The sequence below is a fragment of the Acanthopagrus latus genome, chromosome 23 (genome assembly GCF_904848185.1).
Source record: "Acanthopagrus latus isolate v.2019 chromosome 23, fAcaLat1.1, whole genome shotgun sequence".
Classification (NCBI taxonomy): Eukaryota; Metazoa; Chordata; class Actinopteri; order Spariformes; family Sparidae; genus Acanthopagrus; species Acanthopagrus latus.
Genome location: NC_051061.1, coordinates 15,413,723 through 15,440,985, shown reverse-complemented (window position 1 = coordinate 15,440,985; position 27,263 = coordinate 15,413,723). Strand labels below are relative to the sequence as shown.

Sequence of the window (27,263 nt, the reverse complement as noted above, 5' to 3'; positions counted from 1 at the left end):
GTTGAGGGAATGACTCACCTCCTTGTCAGGCAGACACAAAACATATGAGCGTTTTCTCAGGCTGTCAAACACACACACACACACACACACACATACACGCACACCTAAACTCCCCAGCCCCTTGCTCCAGATGTACTGTGCCATCGCTCCCTCTCTCACTCTCTCCCTCAAATCCTCTCTCCCTCCTCTCCGTCTCTCTCCCCTTGCTCTTCATAAGCCCCAGCTGCCCTGGGGAGGCTCCTGTCACAGCTAAGGACCAACGGTGGGCCTGCTCGGAGGGTTTACAGAGCAGCTGAGAACACGTGGGGAAAAAAAGCCGCCCAACCACCTGTAGACCTGCCAAGAGCACTTAAGCACAAGCCGTCTCTCACAATTTGTCTCAAGGATGTCTGGAAAATCCCACTTGACTCTCTTGCTTAAACAACACTAAGGCCACCGGCGGGGGGACGCTCCCATCGGAGAGGTGAGGTAGCAGCCACGACGCCAAAAGGTGTTCACAGGGCTCGGCGAGCGGGGCTGCAACCCCCTGGAGCTCACCAGTGCCGAGCAACAGGGTCAGCTGAGGAAACCGAGGTAAGACCGCCCCCTCTTTGGCATCTGCGTGGGTAAGCATGCTTTTCATTTTAAACTGCCCAAAAATAATGAGCAATCAAGAAAATGGTTATTCTCGCATTTCAATTAGCCTAATTAAAGAGAGGGCAGCGGGCTACTTGGAAGAATGGCAAGCACTACGGTACAGTGTGTATTCGTAGGTGAGTGTGTGTGTGTGAAAGAGAGAGAGAGAGAGAGAGACCGACTCTCAGAGGGGTTCAGCTGGAACACTGCATCAGCAGTCAGAATGAGAAATTAACCATTTGCTTTCTTCCCTCCACAGCCTGGAGCAGATACACAATCTGGTCAGTGTACCGGCTGCCAGAGAAGATTCAGAGTCACACAGCGACTCCATCAATCTATCATCAATCATTCATATCCCGGATTCCGTGGTCTGAATTGTTAAGTTTTGAGTTTTGTGTAATAGTAATGCCAAACATGTACCAAAAAACATCTAAACGTTCTCTTTGAGGAGCATTCATTTTCATATTCACGCGTTTTTCTCATGGTATGGATGCGGAGGAGGTGCCGGCAGTGAAGGAGTTAAAGCGTAAGTTCAGCATCCAGCCTGACAGTGAGAGCCAGATGGTCATGTAGAGCACTTACAGTGACATGGGCCTACACAGCTCCCCCTGCTGGAATACACACACACACACACACACACACACACACACACACACACACACACACACACACACACACACACAGGAACATCACGAGCAGATTACAGCGCATGTGATTCCCAGGTCATTTACTCCCCCTTCCCTCTTCAACACTTCTCTCTTCCCTCACTTCCTCGCTCCTCCTCTTTTCATTTCCCTCGGTCTCAGTCTGATGGCCAGAGTTAATTGGCTGCTGTCTAATTGCTGCTCATTAGCTTGAGTATCCAAACATGTGAGGCGTAGCAAACAAAACCTTCCTCCAGCTTTTTTGCAATTCCCATTCCAAGACATCCTCACCACCCTCCTCCTCCTCCTCCTCCTCCTCTTCCTCCTCCTCCTCCTCCTCCTCTTCTTCCTCCTCTGTGGCTTTCTGTGCGTTACCTTTTTTCCTTTTCGCTCTCCATCTTTCACTTTGTCGCTCCACTCACCCTGAACCGGCAAACATCTGAAAGATGGAGATGAGAGATGAGTTCAATGCCAAACCAAAGAAATCCAGAAAAATTTAACATTCAACTATTTTTTTTTTATGCCGGGGTTTTCTCCACTGTGCTGTCAGTGTCAGAATTTTTGCTGTGAAATCTTCTGCACACAAACGCACAAAAGAGCTGGCATATGTATTTTTTTTTTTAAACACACATCCTAGAAATCCTCATAATGCATGCAAACACCCACCCCATGTGCAGACACACACATCAGAGAGGCCAGCCTCCTCGCCCACACCCGTTGGCATTTGGCAGGTTCTCTATATTTGGGTAGCGCCCCTCCCATGAGCCCCTGCCTTCTCAGCTCCCCTCCCTATTTAATCTATCTTAGAAAAACCTCAGGGGTTTAATTCCTCTCACAAGGCAAAGTGCTTTGCTGGCATGGCAGCCAAATCCATACACAAGGAGTGCATCAAGCTTTAAAGTGGACATCTCAACAGCGGAGCAGTTTAGTCGGAGTGACATGAAATATAGACCATAGTGTGTCACTGTAGAACAAGAAAGAAAGAACAAAAAATTGGTCCGGGGCTGCTGCTGCTGCTGCTGCTGCTGCTGCAGTCCTCGGGGGCTTTGGAGGACGGTGGTGAGAAACACTGGAACGAGCGAGGAAAATTACACAATAAAAACGCACACACACAAACACAGACAGACACACACCCACTCGCAAAAACCCTGTGATATGCCAAGAAAATTATTTACTACTCAAGAGCAGGCCCTAAATGATTAGATTAGTCTCCTGGCTCCGCGGCTCCTGTAGCGCCGAGAGACAGGATGGGATGAGACATTACTAACGTTGGAGGTACAGCGAAAGAAAATGACGGGACAGTAAATATGATAAGTGAGAAAAAAGAAAAGGGAGAGAGACTGAAGGAGAGAAGTGCGCGTCTCAAAATAGCTTTAAAATCAACTTCGGCAACCGCCAGCATAGCCTGCAGTGAGTCAGACCCTTTTTTTCTCCCACCATGCAATCTGACGTTTGCAGCCCCCAAATACTCATAACCGAGACCGAATCAATCACTGAGACTAAAATATACACCGTCCAGTCGGAGAGTAAGCCGCACGATTGTGATAAGAAGACGTGCTGAGCTACTAAAATGACTGAGCCCCCGACGAGTTTGATAGGAGAACAAACAAATTATGGAAATGCTAAAAGTTCCAGGATAAAGCATCAACCGCTCCCCTTCAGATCTTTCTTCAAACGGCTTTCAGGAGCTCGGGAAACTCAGCGCCGGCTCACCAACTGTTTCTTCTAAAAAGTAAAAAAGAAAAGTCTGCTTGGACTTTGGGCAAAATTCAGCAATTCGAGCCCGGTTGTCCCGACGCATTGCACAGAACACCCAGTTCTCAGAAAGCACAGACTTCGACGGAGCGTGCAGCATCCCTCCCTTGACCTCAGAAGCAGCAGCTTGTGTAAGACTCTTCTCGAAGCCTCGGCCACCAGCTCCTTCCACTAGGGGTTCACCAGAGGACGTTGCGGTTCCTGACCTTAACACTAAACAGCATATGGGGCCTGTCCAAACCGCTCCAGGGCTAAGGGCAGGGAGGTCGAAAAACCCCCCAAAGAGTCTGACCGAGAGACTGGACTGACCCCGTGAAGTTTGCCGGAGGGGGGGTCCTCAGCTGGGCACTGTAACTGTGCTGGGCTGGTGAGAGGAGAAGCTGCTAAGTCTGGCTTTAACACCAACAACAAAAACTAAGAAACCAAGAAAAAATGAATAGATTGTGTGAAAGGGAGCAAATGGAATCCTCTGATGACAAATTAAAGTGGGTGACGGCAGTGGCTGATGGGTGAGGGGGAGTCACGACAAAGACAATGAAGAGCAATAGAGGAGCGAGAGAGGGAGAGAGACGGATAGAGAAGTGGGCGATTGGTCCTGTGAGGGAGTTGTCATGGTAACAAGTGATCATGATGAGGCTGAGAGTGATCAGAGACGACTTTTGGAAAGAAAGTGCAAACACATACAGACGAAACATAATCTCATTAGACATGACAACGCCAATACACAACAGCGTTACGTAAGAGCTGGCGACACGTGACCGGGAGAAATTCAAGAGGGTGTTTGCATTTTTAAAACTTTAGATGTGATGAACGACCGTTTAATTTACAGCGAATCAACTCTCAATAGAAATATGGTTTTATTAAGTAATCAAAGGCAGTTTTTTTTTAAATGTAGTAGGATGCACTGCTCTTATATGTGAAATGATATGGCTGCGCATACAATATAAACATATACATTAACATATATTTTCTGATGTGAAGTTACAGCTTGCACGCATGCCTCTCTGAACTCAAACTTCAAGGTCCCATTCGACCCCTTGTGTGCACCGACTTGGCATTGAGCACTCGCGCCAAAATTGACTGCAAATTTCATGAATTTTAGGCCAAGATGTTTCACTTATACATTATGGATGGCATATAAAAATCCCTAAAAATGCCAAACCATCACCAACAGACAAATGTAGAGACTACTAATTTACAACAGCAAAATGATTTGGCAGTAGAATAATATTACAGCATGTTTGTTCTTGACATATTGTCAATTAAAGCAGGTGTAAGTGTTATTTTCTCTTTAGAATAAGTGTTAAATAGTTCTACATTCCAACAGCAATCACATTTATAGAGTCAGTTTTGTTTGGTTAGTAACTCATGTCTCTCTCCTCCTCTGACTCACGTAAAAAGGGAAAAGGATCACACATTTTCCGGTATCCCTGCTCACTTTATCCAATCAGGACAGAGAACTCCATAAAGAGGCGGCCCTGTCTGCTCGTAAACGTACTGAGAAACAGGAGCTTCCTGTATTGACAACGGTGGAACAATGAAAGCTAACAATTCCAGATATACAAAACAGACCATGTGACGAAAAACAACTGAAGAAAAGAAAGAGGCAAAGAGAGCTGCCTCGGAAAAAAAAAAAAAATAGTCATGCAGGTGTGGAGAGAAGAGAGAGGATCGCTTACTGGAATGCTAAAGATAACTATGATGACGGAAACGCTTACAGCAGCTTTAACATATCAGAAAAGTCGCAAAAGTGTTGTTCCTGAATCAATCTATAAGGCTAAGCGGATATATTGCTAAAGCTGTCAGCAAGTGAGTGGCACAAGAATGGAAGAGAGAACGACACAAATACTTTCTAAAACTACTTGCTAGCTTGACAGCGGTGAGTACTAACAACAGCCATGTTTGATGTTCATGTTCAGTATGATAACAGCTGTTTTCTTACAGGTGAATGAGACATGATGTAGTCGTAGTTTGCTGTCGGTGTGTGTTTTGTGCTAATCGAGTTAGCTGCCGAACGGGTCTGTTGCTGCAGCAGCTAACACAGTTAGCACAAGGCACACAGAGCAGTAACAGCAGCCTGCCCTATTGTTTTGCCACTGGACTTAGTTTGGAAGAAGATAAATTCAACCCATGTTGTGCTTTGTTGCTGCTGCTGCTGCCGAGAAAGTAAAACTTTGTGAGCTATGGGCAAACTTCGAATGTCTGTCCCCTCTGGCAAGACAAGACAGAGCAGACACACAAAGACGCTTCTTTGTTGAGTGATGCCTGCGTCGTTCTGCTCTTTCCTACCTCGCTAGGAGGGACAACCCATTTCTTCTCCTGGTGAGAGACGTAGCTTTGAGTCTGGGAACACGGCTGAATTACGGGTCAAAACTTTACTGCAGACGAGTTTACCTAATCGACAGAGGCAACTGGTTGAGCGGAGCGACTGTTGATCTCTGAGCAGTAACATAGGTAAAATATTATCATCAGCTCCAAAGATGAAAACAGGTGACATGCCTACAGAGAGAAGGCTCGAGGCAGAGAAGGTTTCTGGCTCTGTTGTGGACTTGTGTTGGGTTGGTGGCAGCTGAACCTTGAAAAACTGATAAAGAATCTCCTGCAAACAAACATATTAGCTTCAGTTGTCCTACACAATACAACGTGTGGTCATGGATCTTCGTGCAGAGGCTACAGTCTCTTATTATAGGCCAATCATTGTTCAGTAGCCCAATTACACAGTGGGTTGGCCACATACAATAAAAAGAGGCAGGATCCTGTGCACACAGAGCTTTGTAAGACCAGAACACCTCCCCCTCTGACCCTGCTGAGGTAATGGAAGATAATAAACTACGAGTCCCTGAGCTGATGTCGCCCAACACACGAGATGCATGCGATCTGAGCAGCCCTGGGTTGAAGCGCCAGGTTGAGCTGCATATTGCAGATGTGTTTAAACTGGGCAACACCACTTTTTCAGATGACCAGTTTTGTCCCTGTCACTTTTTAAAAGCATCATTAGTTGAAAATGTGCTGAAAAATAGCTGGAACGAAGAAAAGGCTAACCAAGAAATGTGTTATAATGAGTTTTGAGTCGCCATTATGCGGTGATTAGCTACTTAGCCTCTTACGATCCCCTCATTGCATTCCCTAAAATTGCATGAAGACCTCCTTTGATGTTGACAACTAATACAAACTGTATTTTTTTTTTACACAGCTGTTGCACTTAAAAGTGGAACTGGTCAAGATTTTGTACAGCAAATGGAAAATGCACAATCTCATTAATCATCCTTCAAGTTTATTTTTTTTTATAATTGTGATTTGTACGATTCAGTGTTCGGGAGAGAAACAAACCAAAAGCTAGTAGCTGCAGCAGCAAGCTTAACTACCTCCAAGATGAAAAATGATAGCATATCCGTTGTGAATATTCATGCAAACACAACTTTTGAAACCATAATTAAAGATCCCAATCAAAAAAAAGTTTTTTAATTTCTGTGTTACAGCTCTAATAATACAGACATTTCTTAATTATTTAATGCCTGAGTGTGTCACCAGCAGCGGATCTTCTCACAGCCCTGAAGCAGTATCATTAATAATTAGACAATAACATACATTTCAATAAGTTCTTACTGATTGGTCACTCTAATAAAACAAGATGGTCAGAACCACAATCAGTTGTGGTTAGTCAGCAGTAAATATGAAAGCAGATTAGCTCAAAGGCCTTAGCGTTAGCTCTGCTTCCTCGTTGGTTACGTGCATCGCCTTGCCAGTTGCAGCAGTCAAAATATCTCCAATGGAAATATTGTCCTAAAATGACACCAAGCCTAGGGATCAGTGCTGTTGTTTTTCTGCTGCGGAAGGCCACAGGCGGGAGTCAAACCTCAACTGCCGCTGTATGGAACCAGGTGAACTATGCTGGAGCACTGGATCAGTGCTGTTTTAAGGATAAACTCAAGGTCTCCTCCCTTGATATTGGTACTTAACCCACAGGCTTCTTGGAGGGTTTGAAATGGACAGTCTCAAGCCGGGGGGAGAAGCGTCTCCACAAGACGGCTGTTAGCATTAGGCGATGACAGGACACCGAGGGGTTGCGTTAAAGGCTAATCCTTAATCGATGTCAGCATGATGTGACGCCGTGCTGCCCCTCATGGGCAACTAGGACAGCTAATATGATTTGTCGCCTGCAACTGTCCAGCTTTTAGAATTGTAGAAGCCACCTTTGGGCTATTTCATATCTAAAACCCTTTGTGCTTTAATGGCTGAATTTCCTAGGCATGTTTTTAATGCTACTGTGATTCAGCAGCACTTAGATATTTAATTTTATCTCATTACACTCTTGAGTGTCTCAGACTCCCCGAATTAAAGAGCACCAGAGGGACACCATATTTTTTACAGCCGAGCAGCACTCCCACCGATTTGTGACGGTTCTGCATTTGTCAACCTCATTTCTGGAGTGGAAAGCGATTCAAGACTCGTGAAAAGACGCTAGGATGCGGTCGACGTGATGCATTTTTAGGCACAATCCTCTGAGGGAAGCATTTTTTTTAACACCTGGCAAATACCCCTCTACAAAATTTCGTGACATTGCACTGCTATTCCTCAAAACATTCAGACACATTGTGCCTTATTGAGTCGACACCCTTGGTTTTAGTCACACTTAATCTCCCTGTCTGTTGGCTCTTCCCCCCTCCAGCGTCTCTCGGTCTACCTTCTTTAATATGTCTGCACACGTGTCATGTTTAGATGCATGTACTCTAAGTGCTCTATCGCATGCATGTGTTCCCGCAATCGCCCGGGTGTATTTTGTGTGCACTTGAAGGAGTGGAGTGTTTGCCCCACATAAGAGATATTGTCGGTGCCTGTTTTGGGAGGAAACAAGGTCTCCGGTCTGACAGGAGCCTCTGCCGCCAGCCGAGCTTTTAGTTGTTTAACCTCCTCTCCTCTCCTCTCCTCTCCTCTCCTCTCCTCTCTCATTCGCTCTCTATGCGTCCCTGTCCTCTTCTGCTGTGTGTCTCCACCGCTCTCTGTGCTCTGCTGTGACAGTTAACAGAGGTCACTGTTTACTCTCATTTATCAGTCAATCATCGCCCGCTGCAGGGTTCCAAACACGGCTGTTTTTCCGTCCTACGTCCCTCTTTCATCATTACCGCTTCCGCAACGATGACAAAGACAATCAGATGTAATTATGGGGTGTTAATTCATTAGATTTTGCAGGAGGGTAGCTGCCCAACATCCTCCTGGATCCATGCTCTTCACATATGTTTTACAATCTACAAATATCGGTGCTTCTGTCACCGAATATTTATTTATTTTTTTTTGCTGATTATCTCGCCGATTATGTAACATTTATCTATCCATCATACCCTTCCTGAGGCTTCTTCCTTCTCTTATCTGCATCAATGGCCTGTCCAATCCTGCTTAATTTCACAGACACGTGACGACTGACAATTTATCACATTTATCTGTGTGACAAGTTATCAGTAATGGGGCTAAGAAGACATTATCACGTGTACAGCAAATAAATCACTATACTAACACACTCTCCAGATATTATTTTGGTCCATTCAGTCAAATTATTAGATACGAGGAGTGACAAGACGTTATTATTTCATCAGCGTGATACAATCTTTGATGTAGAGCACTGAACGCTTAGCAGGAACATTAGTCTTGAACGCACTTTGGATTTCAAGTCTCTGTCTTGATCACTGCTCGCCATTATCATAATAAAAAGCACGAGATCAAATTTGGATTCACTTAAGCAAAGGTAATTCAAGTGCCCCTCCATCCTCATTTACCCAAACCCATTGGATGCCTGTAATTAGCATTTTTATGAATAAATAACAGTTTGATCGGTGGTCATTTTTTATTTTTATTTATTTTCTTTTATAAATAGTGCATTAAGAATACTTCCGAGCCAAACGCACAACGACTATCCACATGTGGATGTTCTCCGTGCTCTGTGGTCCATTAGGTGTTGTTTGGGCAAAGTCTGAGAGAATGATTAATTCATCCGTGCGCTGTCTTTAAATATGAAGGTACCTGCCTCCACCATGACAGAAGAACTCACAGAGGGAAGCCTTTATTTTATTTTATTTTCACTAAAAATAATCACAAGCTTCCTCTTTAACCTGTGCAGTTAAACGGGCACTATGTCGTTTTTGGGAAAGCAATTTTAATCCTAAGAGAAAGATCTTCAGCGCCTAAACAAACTTAACAAACAAATGACTTAAAAGGACAACAGAATTTTATACTGTTTTACTTTGTTTATATTTGGCAGACCCCGCCACCTTCAAACTGATTTCTGGGGACATTATTCTTCTTCTTGTTCTCTGAGAACAGCTTGTTTATTCATTTATGTAGAAACATAAATATCTCAAGAGTTTGTATTTTTACCTCATTAATATTGTAAATATTCCAATTCTGAGTTTGAGTTTCTTCTCCAAAACGACACGGACATTTACAGTAGTGAGAGGGAGAGAGTGACAGGGTGCAGTGACAGGATGTGTGAGAAACGAGGGAAGGCCATCAGTGAAAGTCGATCATTTCCAAACTCGGCCATACATCACACACAGAGAACAAGAGTCAAGAGCACACAGTGTTCGCCGTGTTAATTTATTATGGCAGCAGGCCCATGTGCAATGAACATCTTGAGGGGCAGAGGGATGACTTGTCTTACATAACCGATAAAGTTGGCACCGTCTCAGCAGCAGGCGGAGCGGAAAACCTTAAAGCAGGGGTTCAAACATGTTTTCAACACATTAATCCAGAGGGGAACGTTCCCGTTAGGCCGCAGACCATCTTCTGATTATCTTATCTGATACATCTGATGAGTCATTTGTTGATGGATGTGGTTTGATTTGATTCCCGTTGCATCCTCCCGCCGCTTAATGTACAAATTCAATCATGATTCAATTACAGTTTTTACGGTAACGCTTTACAGTAAGGTACATCAAAATGTGAGTGGTTACGAAGGGGCGAGTAAGGAATGAATTGGGAACAATTTATTGGTTAATGAATCGTTAATGAGAAATTCCTGAATAACTGTGACTAGAGGACTGTATTACAGAAAATGATGATTTACTGGGGAACAGACTGAGAGAGACGACATTAATGAACACAGTATCATTAATATATTCACGTAAAGGTACACAAGAAGACTAAATAATGATTAAGTAATTAGTAACTAATAAGATTATTGGGTAACTACTTAGTATGATGCCACAATTTACTTGAAGGTACACGAAAACAGTAACTAATTATTCAGTAATTAGTAAATATTGAGTATCACTAGTTTGTGCCAGTCAGCAGGAAGAAAGAAGAACTCGTGAAGAGAGTTATCAGCATGTTGGTTCACAGCTATTCATAAACTAATAATTACCTAATAATCCATTAATGAAGTGTCTCCCGGTCTGTTCTCTAGTAAATCATCATATAGTCCTCAACTCACAGTTGTTCAGGTAATATTACGAATCAAACTTTCATTAACTATCAAGTTGTTCCTGATTCATTTCTTACTCACTCCTCAGTACCTTATTAATACCAGTGTTTCTTCATCTTGTTGTTCCCTTGTGGGAATAAGTCAAGGACCCTCGATCACGCCCCTTCTGAACACCACTTTCAAAATAACCACCTTAATACAATGTCTAATTCCGTTACTCATTCCTCAGTCCATGCCCGCTGTTGTAACCGTAAAACAGAGGAACATTTTTTTACGTTCCTCCCTTCTCTCCTCATATGAGGCCTGCAGGAATATCATAATCCAATCAGGTCTCCAATAAGACTGTGTCTCGTTCTAACTAGATCATGGCCTCCGTATACCTCAGCTGCTCTTCTCGTTGAGGTTTCCATGGTTCACACGCACGCACGCACGCACACACACACACACACACACACACACACACACACACACACACACACACACACACACACAGCATCACTCGCAGAGCCGTGTCCTTCTTTTTGCTCCGAGCCGAAACAACATTGGCCCTCCACTCCGTCTCTGCTCTCCAACACTTCCTCCTCACACTCCCTCATCCCCAGCTGCACCTCCACCTCCTCTCATCTCAGGGACTCTGACATAACCACCCCCCCCCCAACATCCTCGTTCCCTCCACCCAACCACTACAAACCACCACCACCACCTCTCCAGGGGCATCTGCAGGAGGATTATTATCTAATCACATCTCTAATGAGACCAAACAACATCCCGTGTCCTTCTAACCCCACCTATGTACCCTCCAGGCTGAGAGTGGCCATTACCCTCCACGCCATCCACGCCAGGTCCCCCCATCCCACCATCTCCCTCTATGGGTTCCACACAAACACACCAGCACACACACCGACTCGCTTCTCTACACGCCCCACATACATCAGTATATCTTTAGCATTGGCCGGGCTGTACAGGCAGTGAGAGGAGAGACACAGTATTAGTATTCAGAGCACAGGGAGGGAAAAAAAAGGGAGGGAGCGAGCAGCCGAGAGAGAGAGAGAGAGAGAGAGAGAGAGAGAGAGAGAGAGAGAGGGAGGGGATAGTGAAACAGAGAGGAGGAAAAAACACAAGGAGGGGGGAAAATATAAGAGAAGAATACAGGAAACGGGAGGGAAAGAGGGGAGGGCAGAGATATCATATTGTTCATTTCTCCCTCTCAGTCTGCCATCCCGGTTGCGGGGTTTATTGCTCGGTGCGTCTTGGAGAGCAGCGAGAGAGGAGAGAGGAGGGGGTGGACAGAGCGAAAGAGGGCGGAATGCCCCTTTACAAGCGTCGCATCTGACTAAAACAGCGGAGGAGCCCGTGGATCGGACAGAGAGGGACACGGTGCTTTCTGCAGCACCAAGGTAGGAAGATATTCTCCCTTTGTGCTCGTCCGGTGGCCGGCATGCATTCAGGTCCGGCGGTATCTGCGAGACGTGCGTTATTCGCATCACATCTCCTTTGATCCCGCATCCCGCATCCCGCACTGGGCTCTGCCGAATGTGCCCTAAATCCAACAGCATGTGTCTGTTTTCCATAAATATTTAACGTATATTATTCGTGCATCACCCCGGCTCCTCCATATCGCATTCTGCCATTAGTAGGTATGTGTTCCGAGCCTGTAGTGGGATGCATGTTGTGCGCGGAGGCTGTACTATCCGGTAGAGACAGAGCACAGGCTCCTTCCTCTCTGTATTACAAGTGTATCAATGGCTGACGACGGTGATTTAACTTTTTTTTTTTTTTCCTCCAAGCAAACGCTATTAGCTGTGAGGCAATCAGACAGTGGGGTGCGCGCACGAGCACGCAGAAAACACACAGAAGACAGGTTGACGTGCGTAAGACGTGCGTAATTCCCCCTCCACCCACACCCCCTTCACCCCACCCACCCCCTTCTCCCCCCACCCACCACCACAATATCAAAGGCACAGTTGCTCTGGCTTCTCACCACAGAGAACCATATTTATGCAAATGGACACACACACACACACATACACACACACACAAATCCCAAACGCACTGAGACACACACTGACTCACCGACTCTGACATAGCAGTAGGTGAAAAATGAAGTGAGGGCGGACGCTGTCTGTGTGTGTGTGTGTGTGTGTGTGTGTGTGTGTGTGTGTGTGTGTGTGTGTGATCACACTCTCTGTCTGTAAATAGGTCCCACTCTGCAGCTCCACTGGCTGTGCAAGAGACAGGAAGAGCAGCACCGATATCCCAGGGTTCCTGGCCTGCCACTTGCTCTCTATTTCCTGTCCCGAGTTATAGATAATTTAGACACTCGCAGCTTCGGCAGGCCCAGAGTGGAGGAAAGCTGTGAGAGCGTGAACAGCAACCTTTGATATGTGTGAATGTGGGATAGAAATAGGTAGAGATAAAAGGAGACAGAGTCTGCCTGGTTGTGAACGGGTGTTTGATTGCATGTTTATAGAGATATATGGTCTTAAGCAGTTATTAAGGCCCCCCTCTCCCCCACCTCGTGTTATTTATTTGCTGAAAGGGTGTCCAGGAGCTATTATAGGACGGGCTAAATTGGAACAACCTCGAGGCTGAGGCTCAGGAAAGCTATTACCTCTAGTCAATAGACATTAATATCCCCGTGCTCAATCTTGGCCTCATACGGTGCCGTCTCTGTCCCGGCTCTACTGGAGTAACCAAAAAGATGTGTTGTAGTAGCCCTATCTGTTTACCCCTGTGCATCAATCCGTCACAGGCGAATGAGCAGAGAGGAGTGATGATAGCATTGTCTCCGGCAGACATCGCCGTGGCCTCAAAAGGAAGTGATGCAAGACGAAAAGGAGGATATGCCAGCTCCGGTGGAGAGAGGTCACGACCTCTATGAAGCAGGGATAGTCCTGACGAATGGCGGATGATCTAAGGGTACATGAGTACATCGATTTGAGATGGTACACAACATGATACGGCCCAGCAGGGTGCGGGAGAGCAGACAGCATCAAAGTCTGGAACAGAGAGGAGCGGGTCACAGGGCAAAGTCGCCGGTCTGTAAGCGCACAGCAGTCTGGGAACGGCTCGCGAAAAAAACTGGCATAAAAAGGCACAGGCATGGGGAGTGTAAAACTCGCTTAAACACTTAAGCAAATTTGCAGACTTTAAACAAAGAGCGACAACAAAAGCAGTCGTGGCAAGGATGAGAGGCTCAATTAGAGATGACTTCCAGGTACAGATGAAAACAAAAGACAGAGCGTGGCAGCGGATAGGGGGACTTGAAAGCAGGTTGAACGAGATCCGACTGAAACATCCTATTAGGTATATCCAATGGATTAGTCGCCTTTGTCTACAGAAGCGTTATGTTCTCACACACACAAAAAAAGGGGTCTGACTGTTCTGAGTTCAATTTCGCAATTACGAAGGTGTTCGCCTTCTCCCTATAAAAATAGTTTTGAGCGATACACACCATAATTCTTATTAGTCCCAGAGAAAAGAGAAGAGAAGCCTGAAAGGGATTTTTATGAAAAGTGAATAAGGACAATTTAAATCTGCCTCATTCGAAACTCGAGAGCCTCAACATAATACTTCTACTACTGTTTTCCTCTGCTAAAACTAATAATATTGATCCGCTTCTTTCGGAACTGGGAAAGCCACAAATTGACGCACTTTATTCAGCCAAAAGACAAATATATCTTTTGACTGGAAAATGAGATGCCAGATGATGATACGGGGTTGCAACAGATCACAGGTTTGTGGTAAGCATTTGAATGTCGTCTACTTCTTATTCAGCAGACAGCAGCGTTTCAAATGCCTTATCACTGTAATTCCCAAACCCAGCTGAGGTGTGTGATTCATCCCTCGGAGACAGATCTCACATACAGATTTCAGTCGCACACTCCAGCATGATCCTTGTTACTGAAAATCCGGCCCCCTCCTGGGTTTTATCAAATTCACATTCGCCCCGCTCCAGGATCTATCGTTTGTTTGCGGCTGTTTTTTTCGCCAGAATTATTCAGAGCAGACGAGTAAAACCGCTGGAATTCTTGTACGAGGGGTGCTGAGCCAAAAAAATAAGAAATGCAACATCCAAAAACATTTTTTAGAAAAGAGTGAGAGCTTGCATTCAATATTAGATAAATATTTATCGGTGTATGCCCCAGCAGTGTCGAGTTGTTTATTTCCTCACATTCTGGATGTCCTTCCCCACTCTTAATTTGTATTGGATTTGCCGGGTTCTTCTTCTTCTTCTTCTTCACTGGCTCTCCAGCCACCTGAGGGCGGCTCCGAATCTGTCCCCTTCTGTGCAAATACGAGAATGATCCCTTCATTATGAGGGGATACAAACATAAACGCCTCATCTGCTTCATCGCCTATAAGCTAGATTGAGGATGTAACGGCTGGACTGAGTCATTAAAAATGAGGCGTTTAGCTGATGCTCTTATCTTTAGTGATTAGCAGGAGGGGGGCAGCCGAGGGGGCTCACGGTCAAGGACAGCTGTTGAGCTGTTGAACTTGTAGCCGTCTATTAACTGGTCCTACTTTCTGGTCAAACTGGCCTTTGTTCCCCAGATCTAACTCGTTATCTGATCCGACAGCTTCTCCCATGATTGCACCCCGATTTCCTCCGGTTTTCCTTTTTTATTCTTGATTGGATAAGACCTCCGTATACGGATCCTTCTCCCCTCTCCGTCGCGTGATTAGGCTGTGACCTTGCATGCCGTCCTGTCTCCTCTGTCCAATCGGACAGTGACCTTACTGGTCGACTGGTCTGTGTTGTGGTGTATCCGTTCCCTGAGAGTATTGATCCCAGGCAGAACAGCAGTCAATGGAGCGTCTGTGGGAGGTTTAGTGTTGCTCTGTTCACTACAGTGGGAATGTGCGTTTCTGGGCATGGCACAATCAGAGAGAAATGATTCGTCGAAGGCGCGTGTATCCGTGAATAACAAGGCCCTGCAAATATTTTGCTTGTAGTAAATTGCGTCCCCAAGCCCTTGATTACCATTGTTGCTGTGTCACCCTTGCCGCCAGCTTCCTATGTATTTTTTTTTCTTCTGCCCTTCTCTGCTCCATTTTTTTCCCCTCCCTCTTTATCTGTCTCGCCACCAATTTAATGTCAGCATCTCTTTTATCCCTCCCTCTCTCCGTCTCCCTCTCGCTACACAATCGCTCTTTCCATCCGTCTGTCTCCTCCATTTCTTCTTCGCCTCTCCCTCCCTCCTGATGCTCTCACTGGCATTTGAGGCGGCCAGTTTTGTGCCAGACAGCCATTCCTCAGATTGAGATATCCCGGGTTTTAAAGTCACTCAGACAGATTTACTATCTTAATGGGAGAGAGTGGCGGGGGGCAAGAGGAGGGCTGGTGCACGACTTTGGGTCGGGATGGCGTTTTGATTCGCTAATTTTGGAGTCCTTTCCACAATAGGCCGAGCCGGAGATGGACAGATAAATAGACTCCGCATTATCTGAGTTTCCTTCAGACTGACAGACTATCCTAATGTGACAATCATCTCCTCAAAAGAGACAGAGACAGAGGGCGAACGAGAGAGGAAAAGTGTGTTCCTGTCTTCAAGGGGAGACTCGGAACGCGAGCGAGTGGAAGCATTTCTCGTTTCTGATCTTGTTCGGAGTGAGATATGTCTTTGCCTAATGCCATGATTGATTGATGGGCAGGAGACAGATGGACACATAAGGAGCACTTTGCTAGGGAGGCGCCACTCAATACACAAAGACTGACGTTGACATTTTACAGAACAACATACATCAAATGATCAATAGTCCTTCCTCTGTCCAAGTAGGCACCTGGCTTGAGAAATAGGTCCGCCACTTCACAAGGACAGAAAAAGTGAGCTGACCTCTCACCATGAACATTGTTTAGCCAGTGATTTATTTTCCAGCCCAGCCTGCTCTGCTTTTACAAGATTTTTGGCGAGACACACTCAATGCCAGGTAGTTTTTTTTTCTTTCTTATTTCTGTATTATTAGACACAACTTTGCATACATTCTCCTCAGTCAGTGGTCCCCGGAGACTCGCAGACTCTGTGAAACTGGAGTTTGGGCATTGACCTGCTTTTATTTAGACAGAATGAGTTCAAAAATAAAGACGGTGTGCAGAGGAAGTCTAGTTTCTCTCGGATGAAAGGACAAGGAGCGAACACATGAAACAGTCAGACTTAACACATCTAATTATACCTCCATCTGATGTTTTAGGAGATTTTGTAGTCCTCAAAACCTTTGTGTGTTCTCGTCACTCCATCAGTGTACCTCTTGTTGTGTAAGGTCACGTTATTAATTGAGTGATTCGTTGTCTTTCAGGTGATGTAGGAGAGCTTCCAAAGAGTCTCCTCAAATCTGACGGTGGCTTCTAGTCCATGCGGATGTGTTGGAGTGAGCGCGGAAACAGACGCATCCCACCGTTTATTGTTGGCGCTGGATGACTAAGAGCTCAACTGTGTTCCAAACTTACAGCGGAGACAAAAAGAAAAAAAAAACAACATTTGTCTGCAGGCTCCAGTTTCTGGTCTTGGAAGCATCAGGAAAATAACGAGCTAAAGGTTATGCACGCACTGCAGGCATAACTCCACTTTCCTCAGCCAAATCTGTTTGTAAGGACAATTATACATGTAGAGTGTCTCCGCTCACGCTTGCAAATTCAACATGGCCCAGAACGTCGAGAGTCCACCTCAATAAAGGTAAAACACACAAACCCAATGGCTTCATGACATTATGAAAGCCAATTAGATGCTTTAATTTGGATTTTTTTTTTGTTTTTTTTTTTTGCTTCATTTAAATGGATCGGCGTAGCAAAATGTGGAGCTGAATCTAAGGTAGTTGATGAATCCTCCAGGCGATAGATTGAACGCGTTGAGTCATTTGGCTGAATCTAACCTATCATTACAAATAAAAGAGAAGCCAGTGCTCAGTCTCTCCGTCACCCTCACGGTGCTGTAGTTCCTTCAGCATATTTGTGTTTTAGGGACTCGAAACAAAGAGAGCTCATAATTATCTAGATTGCTCTGTAATTGTAGTAAGGAGTGTTTTACTATGCAGATTTTCAGGATGACTAACCCACTGGTCAATTTTCGACACCAGAATCCTCCTTGAATCACCGCAAGATTGCTGACAAAAGAAGCTCCCTGAAATGAAATGGGCACCCTGCTGAGTGAGCACTCAACCGTTTGGAATTATGAATTGGAGTCTGAAGATTGACATTTAAGTAAAAGGAACTCAAAATTTGGGCTTTTAGTGCTGTGCATGGTGCGTCCAGTTATACATTTTACAAAATAGAATATTAGCTCATTACAGTCACTGAAGCCAAGTTTGTTTTATATAATTTCAGCCATGCAAACGTACCCATCATTTACCTCCTCCTCCTTCCCAAATAAAGAGGCAAAGCTACAATTTTCTGGGTCAAATTCATGTCATATATCAAATTTCTATCAAGGGATCCTCTTGATATCTGCATGGAACTGAATGAAAAGCAATGCAAAAGTATTTCAACACTAAACTCAACACCATTTGGAACTCTCTGTAGCTTTTTAATTCAGGTCCAAAGTACCTCAAGGGGTAGGTTAAGGCTTATTAACTAACTGGTATAGGTCTTATAGCCACACACAGGCTGTTATTTACCCTGGAGCCTTCTGCTGCCAGACCTATACAATGAATGTAAATGGAAAATTAATTTGTGCTCCACAAAGCGTTTGTAGTGTAGTGTTTGAGTAAGTTGTAGTGTTTAAGTAAGGGCACAACAATTCGCCGTGCCAGACGTTACACTCTGGTAAATTAGGATTACCCACAGAGATGTGTGATATTTTCGACCAAAACAAAAGAAAATGTAAAATTACCAGTGGTGAGGTTTGTGGTTTGTGGTCGCAGCAGAGGGCTCACCAGTGACTAATACTTAGACAAGCGGTATGTAAGACAACGTGTTTTTGCTTAAGATGAGTGAACCTCAGCGGTAAACGTTGCCAATCTTGCCACGAATCTGCTGAATTTAAGCACAGTGATGTACTTGCAACAGGATGAACTTTTCTGACTTCACATACACGATGCCAGTTGCCTAGTATCACTCTTCATCGTGTGCGCTAAAGTAATATGATTTAGCAGCGGCGCCAATGATCTATCAGGGACACACTGATGGTTTTGGCATCGGTCTTCTCACTTAATGGTTAAGGTGACCAATCTGCCAAAAAACTTGATTTGTACACTTTTATGTCCTCACACTCACGATGCCAGTTTCTCTCCCTTTTATCTCTTCCAGGGAAAGTGAGAGGGGTGGGTGTCGCTCAGTCACACATGGGCACATCAGGCTGGTCTCTGTGATCCAGACCAAGACACCCTGCAGACCCCCTCCCGTTGTTCCTTTATTGACGCAGCCCCCTCCGCTTCCTCTGCCTCCTCCTTGTGAAAGGTGGACGGGCCAACAATCTACTTACCTGAGCGCCGTCCGATAGGTGAGGGCGGTGAGGGCTGGACTGTCATTGGCTGACTGCTGGTGAGAGTGCGATGCGGATTGGAGGATGTCGGGGGACTGGGATGAAGACCTGTGTAAGAAGGCGCTGGTGTTGGTGGAGGAGCTATGCTTCAACTCCCCGAGAGGCTACAGCCAGAGTGAACGCTGCAAGGAGTTCAGCTACCTGCTGACAGGTCGTAACAGACAGCTGGACCAAGGTAACTGACTCAGCTCCACATGAATCATTTTGAGAAGGCTTGCCTTTGTCAAGATTTTTTAAAAGTGATACAAGTATATAGGAGGCTTTTCTTGTGTTTACTCTGAAAGAATTCAAAATAAGGAGCGCACAATCACGCCGAGGGCTTTCAGCAGGCACCGAAAACATGTACGCTTTGAGTTTTGTCTTAAAAATGTCAGCGGAGAGAGAACATTTGATTTAAACTGGGGGCGATTTCAGAGCATGGGAGCTGCCACCACAAAGGCACGGTCTCCCCTTACCCGCTAGCCTTGTGGATTAGTTTGGATCTAGGAGTACAAGAGTTGGAGTAAGAACAGAGAAGTTATGAAATGTCCACATATAGTTTTCAAACAAATAGAAGAGTATCATGAAATCGAAACCTGTGTTTGATGGGCAGCCAGGATCGTGTCAAGATGATAACCCCAAACCTGCGAAAAAATCTCGGAAATCTTGTAAATTTATGATCTTTCCTGAAGCCATATAAAGTGTTTTATTGCCTAAACCTAACCAGGTCACACCACCGCTTTGTCACAGTAAAGAAACAACATGTACAGATCTTGCAAGAGTTTCACAAAACTGTGATTACTTGCTAGCACTGACAGCAGTTCAGGTATGCTTGTGGCAGAGCTTTTGTAAGATTTACTAAGTTGACCATCCTGCATGAGTGTGCTAGCATGCTAACATTTGTACAGCTGAGGCTAGAGTTGGTTGTAGTCAGTTTTGCAGCTATTTAGTCATAAACCAAAGTGTTTTGATGTGATGATGGCACTAAGGGGATCCCATAGTGATTACAATTCATCCCGAGGGGAGCATGAATGTCAGCACAACATTTCATCGACTAGTCATACCAATACTGCCGTCCTGCCTGAAAGCAATACTTCGCCCAAAAGGTGCCCTCCTAATATCAAAGTCTTACCCTTGTGTTGATTTGAACGGTGGCTCGTACGTGTTGATATTTTACTTCTTAACACACAGAATATCAGCTCAAACGTACTCCAATGTTAATAGTGGCAGAAGCGTTCAAACATCCACTGAGGCCTCTCAAACATCTCCTGTAGAATAAACCCCCTCATCCATCCATACTATCACTCTTTTCCATAATTTAAAAAAGTGGCTTGGCTTTTAGACCATCGCTGCCGTTCTCTGTGAAATACGAACTCAACAGACACCTTTCAAGCCTACATGGGGGCGAGCCTTTGATATTGAAAAAGATTTGGGGAATTGCTTCGTGGCACTCATCACTTGCTCAAAAGGAATTCATTGAATATTTTTCGTACCCCTTTATGGGTTGAATCGAACTTTAACACCCTGACAAGAACAAAAACCTCGATCTGATGCTTCAAATATGGTGTGTTTTGTCATGAAAGTGCTATCAGTCAGTCTATGGCAAGCTTCAATTTGCGTTGTCAATCGCAGACACCCACAGCAGCGGGACATGTTGGTGAATGTTAAGAGGAGTGCTTATGTTTAAAGGTAGTTAGAGGTATGGCGTACTCAGGACCACAAAGCATGAATTATTCATCTGCAAGTTTGAACGGTACAAGTCCATCCCGTTTCCTTTCACGAGCCCCAAAAGCGTCTCCACAGATTTCTACATTTGTTATCTTGGAGCTGGATTACAAATGAATGTGTTTTTTTTTCTACTAAACTGAGTAGGTGCCTCCACGCTGCACCCCGGAGTGTATTGTGTGCGGAGTATTGTGTGTGGGTTCTCATTGAAGCGTTTGGAAGTGCGATGCGCTGTTATGCAGATTAGCGTGGAATGGATATCTGTGGCTCAGTGTAGATTAGCCTGGATTGGCTGCATGTTGCCTCTGGAGATTTGGACGGCTCTGTGAAGAAATGTCACGCCGTGGTTTTAGGCGTTGGCCCCCCTCCTTCGCTTACCAGCTGTGATTTTTCGGTGTTTGCTGACGGAAGTCTCCGAGCCCTCCGAGGACCGCGACCGCTGAAAGCTGTCAGCGAATGGCTTGTGTAAGCAGCAGAGATGTGTTTGATGTGGAGCGATGTAGGAGTCCCAGCGGGCTTGCATCAGTCGCTGATTGACAAGGAGTCTCAGTCCCGCTTCACGCTACACTTCTGTGGCCTCCTACCCGCCCACCTACCTGCCCGCTGACTTTCTTTTATTATGCGTTGCGGATTAGCGATGGATCTGTGGCAGGATCAGACTCCAGGAAGGTACAGCCACTGCCCTAAAGAGAGACAAATGGAGGAGAGTGGTTTGGCCCTGACAGTCCCAGTGCACGTTTGATCACAGCCGTGTCTTATCAGCGCACCCTGATCTCCCAACCACACACAACCTACTCCTCTGCCTCCTTGCTTTGTTTTTCCTCATCTAGATCAATACATTAACCTTTCTTATCCTTAAACCCCTCCCCTCCTTAGGTTTCGCTCTAAATCATTGTCAGCTTGTTTTCCTCCTTCTCTCCGTTCCCGGGCTCCTTCTCCCTCAACCGGTGCTGCTTTGGTTTTCGACTCTTTTCACACATGACGCGGTAGTTGCATCGACTCTATCAAACCCTGCTCCCTCCCTCCCTCACTTCCTCCTCCTCCTTCTCCGAGGGAATGAAAAGGGGGAATAAACCCAGTCAGCTGATATGTCTGTTTCAACATGTGCACCAATTTGTTTTCGCCCCTCTCCCTGTCTATCCCAGCCCTGCCGGCCATTCTGTGGTTTGGATCGTTTTTCCTATCACCCCATATCTCCTTCATCACTACTGCCTCTCTCTCTTTCTTGATCTCTTCCTACCTTCCCTTGCCCTCTTTTCCTCTGCTCATGCTCCATCACTGCGCTCCCGTCTCCAGATTTCCATCGTCACGTTGCTCTCCCTTCCTCATTTTTCTGCCGCTCCATCCCTTGTTCGTCAATTCCCACCCCGTCGTGTTCTCCGCTGAGACGGATCGATGTCCCCCGCGCCCATCCCCCACCTCCGCGGTCCCCCAATCATATCTTTTGAACAAGTGCTGATTAATGACATACACAGACTGATGAATAATTCACCAAAGAGTGAGCGAGCGAGGAAGGAGAGGCGGCAGAGGGGAGGGTGTAGAGAAGGTAGGGGTGACGAACAAAGAGACAGTTGCTGAGGAGAGGAATAAAGTCAAAGCGTGCAGAGGCAGACAGCATGGGAAAAGAAATGACAGCGAGGAATGAGGGGTGTTTGAGGGGATTATATAGAGGAGAAAGGGAGAGAGAACGAGGGAGGGCGGGTGGAGAGAGAAGGCGAACTGAATTCCAGAAGATGTACCCCAGGGCTGGAGGATTGGCTGCTGTTGTCTTGTTTTCACTCATTTGCGCGCAGTCTTGTTGCCAGCCTGTTACAGATAAAATTGCATTCTCTTTTGTGTGATTTAACAGTGTCTATGTCTTTGTCATGCCCATAAAGACACATTGAATGGAAGCAAATTAAAGGAAGACGTGGTTAAAGAAAAAGCAGGCCTGTGTGTGGATCTGGTGGTGGTTGTCGGGGAGGGGGTGGCGGGGAGGGGGTTTGGGCAACATTTTCCTCTGGCGCTGCTCTACACAAAGGTGATGTTTGGCCTGCCCGCAGACAGGAAGGATTGTTAATTGGTGGCCCTCTGGTCTGGCTGGAGTCCAAGATGGCGAGAGGCAAACATTCCAGTTAGATGCTGCAAGGTGGGGAAGCATACGCGGTTAGCAAAATCTTCACACTGTGTCGTAATGAGTCTTCTTGGTCTACTTACAGCCCCATTAATATTCATGTTCAGAGCTCTGGGCCTATAGTTCATTTTGGGCTCTGATTGGTCCTTTTGTCAAGACAGTCATCAGACTGGAAACACGCTATTTATAAAAGAGACTTCAAATGGACTGGGATAATTATAAATATTCATCGTATATTTAGTCTATTTGTTATAAATATTCATGGGTTATTTATTTACAAATTTATGAATTCATCATGACTTTGTTGTATCATAGGCTCCGACACGTGCGCTTGTGCGAGTCTAAATAAAACTACAAAAGTTTCCCAGTTCTGGAGCCGATGTCGACTCTCCTCTATTTCTTCTCTCTTTGACGTTGGCTGCTGCTGGAGCTGTCCGACAGTCCGGTGCTGAAACTGTGCTTTCCTTTTATTTGTACACTTTTTCATCCGGATGAGTCATACTCCACCATCCCCGACACGCACATCCTCTATCCCCCCCCAGATCCACACCCCCACCCACCCCCTCAGACACAGTCCTTGAGCCTTCACAGATTAAAAAGCTAATAACCATGAGGAAATGCTCGATGACATTGCATAAAGACATCGCTGTAGATGTTTTTTTCTTCTCACTGTCGAAGCTTCTGTTTCTCATCTCTCTACCTTCTTCACCCTCCCCTCCCGTCTCTCTCTGGTCCCCCGTAGAGATCTCTGTCAGTCTGCTGTCCGTCATCGTGACATTCTGTGGCATCGTCCTCCTCTCCGTCTCCCTCTTTGTCTCCTGGAAGCTCTGCTGGCTGCCATGGCGGGACAAGGAGGGCGGAGGCCTGAGCCTGACATCGGGGTTGCTGCCAGGAAGCGCCGGCGTCGGAAGCCTCGGAGGCACCGGCGGCTCGTCGCTCCTGCCGCCACTGCTGCAGAGGAAGGAGGGCCAGTCCTCGTCCTCGCTCTACCCCTCCTTGGGCCAGCACCATCCCCACTTCTCTGACCTGGTGGGGCTGGAGAGGGGGGAGGTCGGGGGTGTGGTTGGGGGACCACACGAGACCCAGGAGCACTCGTACCTGGATATGGACTCCTACCCCAACAATGCCGGTGAGAGAGAGTGGCCTCACAGTCAACTCTTAATCCCAGTAATTTGATGCCTCAGTCGATAACTTCTCATTTTGATATACCTACAGAACACCGAACTTAATACAGTTACCTACATACAGTGAGAGTCATTCATCAGTGCAGCAACAGTGGGATGAATGCCGATCATGATTGTATATACATATATATAAATAGGGGTTCGTTTCAGTTGTGCTACATTCAAGGAATATTAGTTTTTCATCTTTCTGGCCGAGGTTCACTAATCACTATTACAGCTGTATTTTCACTTGAGATTAATTTGTTTATTAATCTAAGCGACATACTGCTGAGACACAGAATCGCCTTTTAAACATCCGATGTGTAGGATTTCATAGCATCCACATAACCTCTCGTCTCGCCATCCCCTACGGTACGCTGAAAATGGAAAGATGCTATGGGGGCTACCATGGTATCATGGCGTTGCAATAGGCATGGCACAATATAAAGATTTCATGTCATAGCTATCCTCACCCTGTACTTCCCAAAACTTTTTCTACAGAGCTGCAACATCAGTTTGACATGTCACTGATACAGCTAGTTAGGAAAACAAGTCTCCTTTACAGAAGAAGCATTAAAAGTGTCACAGCATCTCAGACTTAAACAGCGGTTTTGTAAATCTATTCTGTCCTGCAGAACAGTTGAGCAGTATTTCCTCTTTCTCTGTTTTCTGAAGAAATCAACAGGCTTCTCTTCGTGTCAAGGATGTGTGGTCTCCAAGTGGCGTCTTACTGTAACTTGTTTGGCTTCAAACCGTCAGAGGCTGATATCTTAAGACACACAACACACTGCGGTCTCTCTGCATTACTCACAATTGTACTGGTGAAGCTGAAGAAGATATGCCTTGTCATATTTCCTTTTCTTTGTTTTGGTGTTGTTCGGTAGCCTTGCCGTGCCACCCCGGTGATATCTCTGCCCGTCACTTTGGGAACCACTGTAGCCAAAATAATTGCAATTCAAAATAGGCTTAAAACTCGTATAATTACACAAAATCATCCTTGAGACGATAGTGCAGAGTGGAGCTGTCGGTTCGCGAGGCAGACACCCTCCTCTGGTTCTGCTGGTCTGCACCTCGTCTCTCTTTCATTCTTCAGACTGGTATTGATAGTTTTTCCATACATCCGACTGACAAGCTGTGCCTTCAGACACGGTGACAGGCTTTAGGATTTTGGACTCTCTGGAAGATGTGGGCTACCTCTTGTGGCTTTTTCAAAATAAATCAGGAAATCAATACAGCACTTATTGAGCTGGACAGCTTTTTTTCAAGGCGCTCATGTGAGGATGTTCATAATTATCTTGATTAACGATTACTCCAAGGGCGGCAATACATTAAATTCACCTTGTCCTGAGTGTTTTATGTCACTGTCCACTATAAAATCTTGACTTGTCCCATCCTTACGGAGAAACATGTCGATCTCTGTAGAAGGGGAACCGCTCCACTATAAGGCTCATTCCGAGATAACAAAAACACAACCATTGTTAAGTGATTATGATGAAAACATAATTATTAATACTATACTCCTACACACTGGACTTTTGAGGTTGCTACGTAAGCATGCAGTTGCTTCAGACATTTTACCTGGGGGAGAATAACTAATCTGTCAGCTCTGCTTTGGTGTCTGAAAAACCCCTGAGAAAATTTCCCTCTTTAGCTGCTAAATGCTCGTCCTCCTTCACCAGCTAGTTGTACCAGAGCGTGTTTGCAGAAAACAGCTGCCTGATTCCACTCAACACACGGCTGATGTGAGCAGTGAAACCGAACCAAAGCAGCAAACGTGCCATGAAACGAAAACAATGAGCTTTAAAGCTCGCTGGAGCTGCCGAGTTGGCTCATGATTTTGTGTGGGTTTGGTAACTGCAGGCAACATCACACACAGTCATTTGATTTAATCTTCAGATGTGAAAAATGAATTCACAAATTTGAGCTGCAGCCATTTGTCGATAGACAGGAAACTGATCGACAAATTACCTTCAATTACTTTCCCAAATGTATTTATCATTTTAAGTCAGTCTTCAAAAATAAAGAAGTTTCAGCTCCTCAAAAAACTGGGAAAATCTTTTCTTTCTAATATTTTAATTTTTTCAAAGATAATCATTAATTGGAGCGTTGATTAATGGAATCAGACAGTTAAGCTCAACAGGAACCCAAATAAGCAGCTATTGACACTTTTCACAATAAGATAGAGGCGAATTTCAGAGGGGTATTGGATGACTCAGCTCAGGTAACTGCTACAAGCTCTCATTGTGCCTCTGTATTTACGTTGGCTGTCAAAGCTGGTGCAGGTTGTTTATCATTATTCAGAGTCAAATGTTTGCTGGCTGCTTTTATTGCAGCTGGATGTACCTCCTTTCATATCCGTCTGTTGTTTATGCCTTTCATGCTGCCTCATGTTGTGCTTTTTATAAATACATCTGCTCACTCCTTCCCTTTCTCTCCACTGCTAAATCACTCTGTTAAATCAATACAATACAATCAATGCGATCAATGGTGCCGACCCTGCAGTACAAAACCCCCCCTTTGCACTAGCCTTGAAGGCCACAATAGCTCTCGCAAAACAGACGTGTGAGTCATTAAGGGTTGTTTTTCTTGTCCGTCTTCTCACTCTGTTAGGAACTCTGAAGCTGAGTCAGACGTCTCCAGATGTCCCCAACTCAGAGGTTGGAGCCCAGCCCCATAAAGACCTGCCCAACGCTCATTCCCAGCAGCAGGTCACCTCACGGTCAGTACTGACTTCATGGCCGCATTGATGTGGACATGGGTTTAAAACAGAATGCATTTTCTACTATTTTTTATTTGGATGGAGCAGTGGGCAGTGTGATTTTGCAGTGAGAGACAAGCAGAGGCGGATCTGTACCTACAGCTGAAGGTCATTAAAAGAAAAAATGACCTAAAATCAAATGATTGGAAATTAAGAAAAAGGCTCTAACATAATGTTTTTGTAACTACGCTGGTAGAGACCTTGTTGGTTGGCAATCCAATCACCAGAATAGATGTTAGCTGAGAACGCTTCTGTAAAACCACAGATAAGCTAAAACCAAAACTTTTCTTTATGTTGCATGTCTGTTTAGGTTGCATTTTCTATTTCTCTGTTGTCGCGACGCTGTGCTTGGCTCTGATTAGGTGTTGGTACAAAAACCACTTGGCCGGGGGTTAGGAAAATAGAGGTCGGCTTAAAAGACCTGTTGTTTGGTTGCAACAATCAGAGATGGAGATCGTTCCGACTTCCCATGAAAAATTATTGGCTTTGGTTGACACAAAAAAGCTTGAAATGTCTGCAAGTTCTCTTTGGAAAACATCCACTTTTGATGCTACAAAAAATGGAGTAAATATCCCCAGGTGTCCACTGGTGTGACTTGAACTGCGGTCGGCTGTTTG

At 45.3% G+C, this 27,263-nt stretch overlaps 1 protein-coding gene across 1 annotated transcript in view; it reads left to right on the top strand.

The window, feature by feature from the left end:
• Positions 1-11,542: 11,542 nt before the first annotated feature.
• syt3 (synaptotagmin III) overlaps positions 11,543-27,263 on the top strand; it is a 36,470-nt gene continuing 20,749 nt past the window's right edge. The window contains exons 1-5 of the mRNA XM_037087574.1: positions 11,543-11,825; positions 16,729-17,105; positions 18,674-19,083; positions 23,468-23,854; positions 26,499-26,607. Of these exons, the coding sequence (XP_036943469.1) occupies positions 18,933-19,083; positions 23,468-23,854; positions 26,499-26,607 (647 nt within the window). The 5' untranslated portion in view covers positions 11,543-11,825; positions 16,729-17,105; positions 18,674-18,932. The remainder of the gene's footprint in view (positions 11,826-16,728; positions 17,106-18,673; positions 19,084-23,467; positions 23,855-26,498; positions 26,608-27,263) is intronic.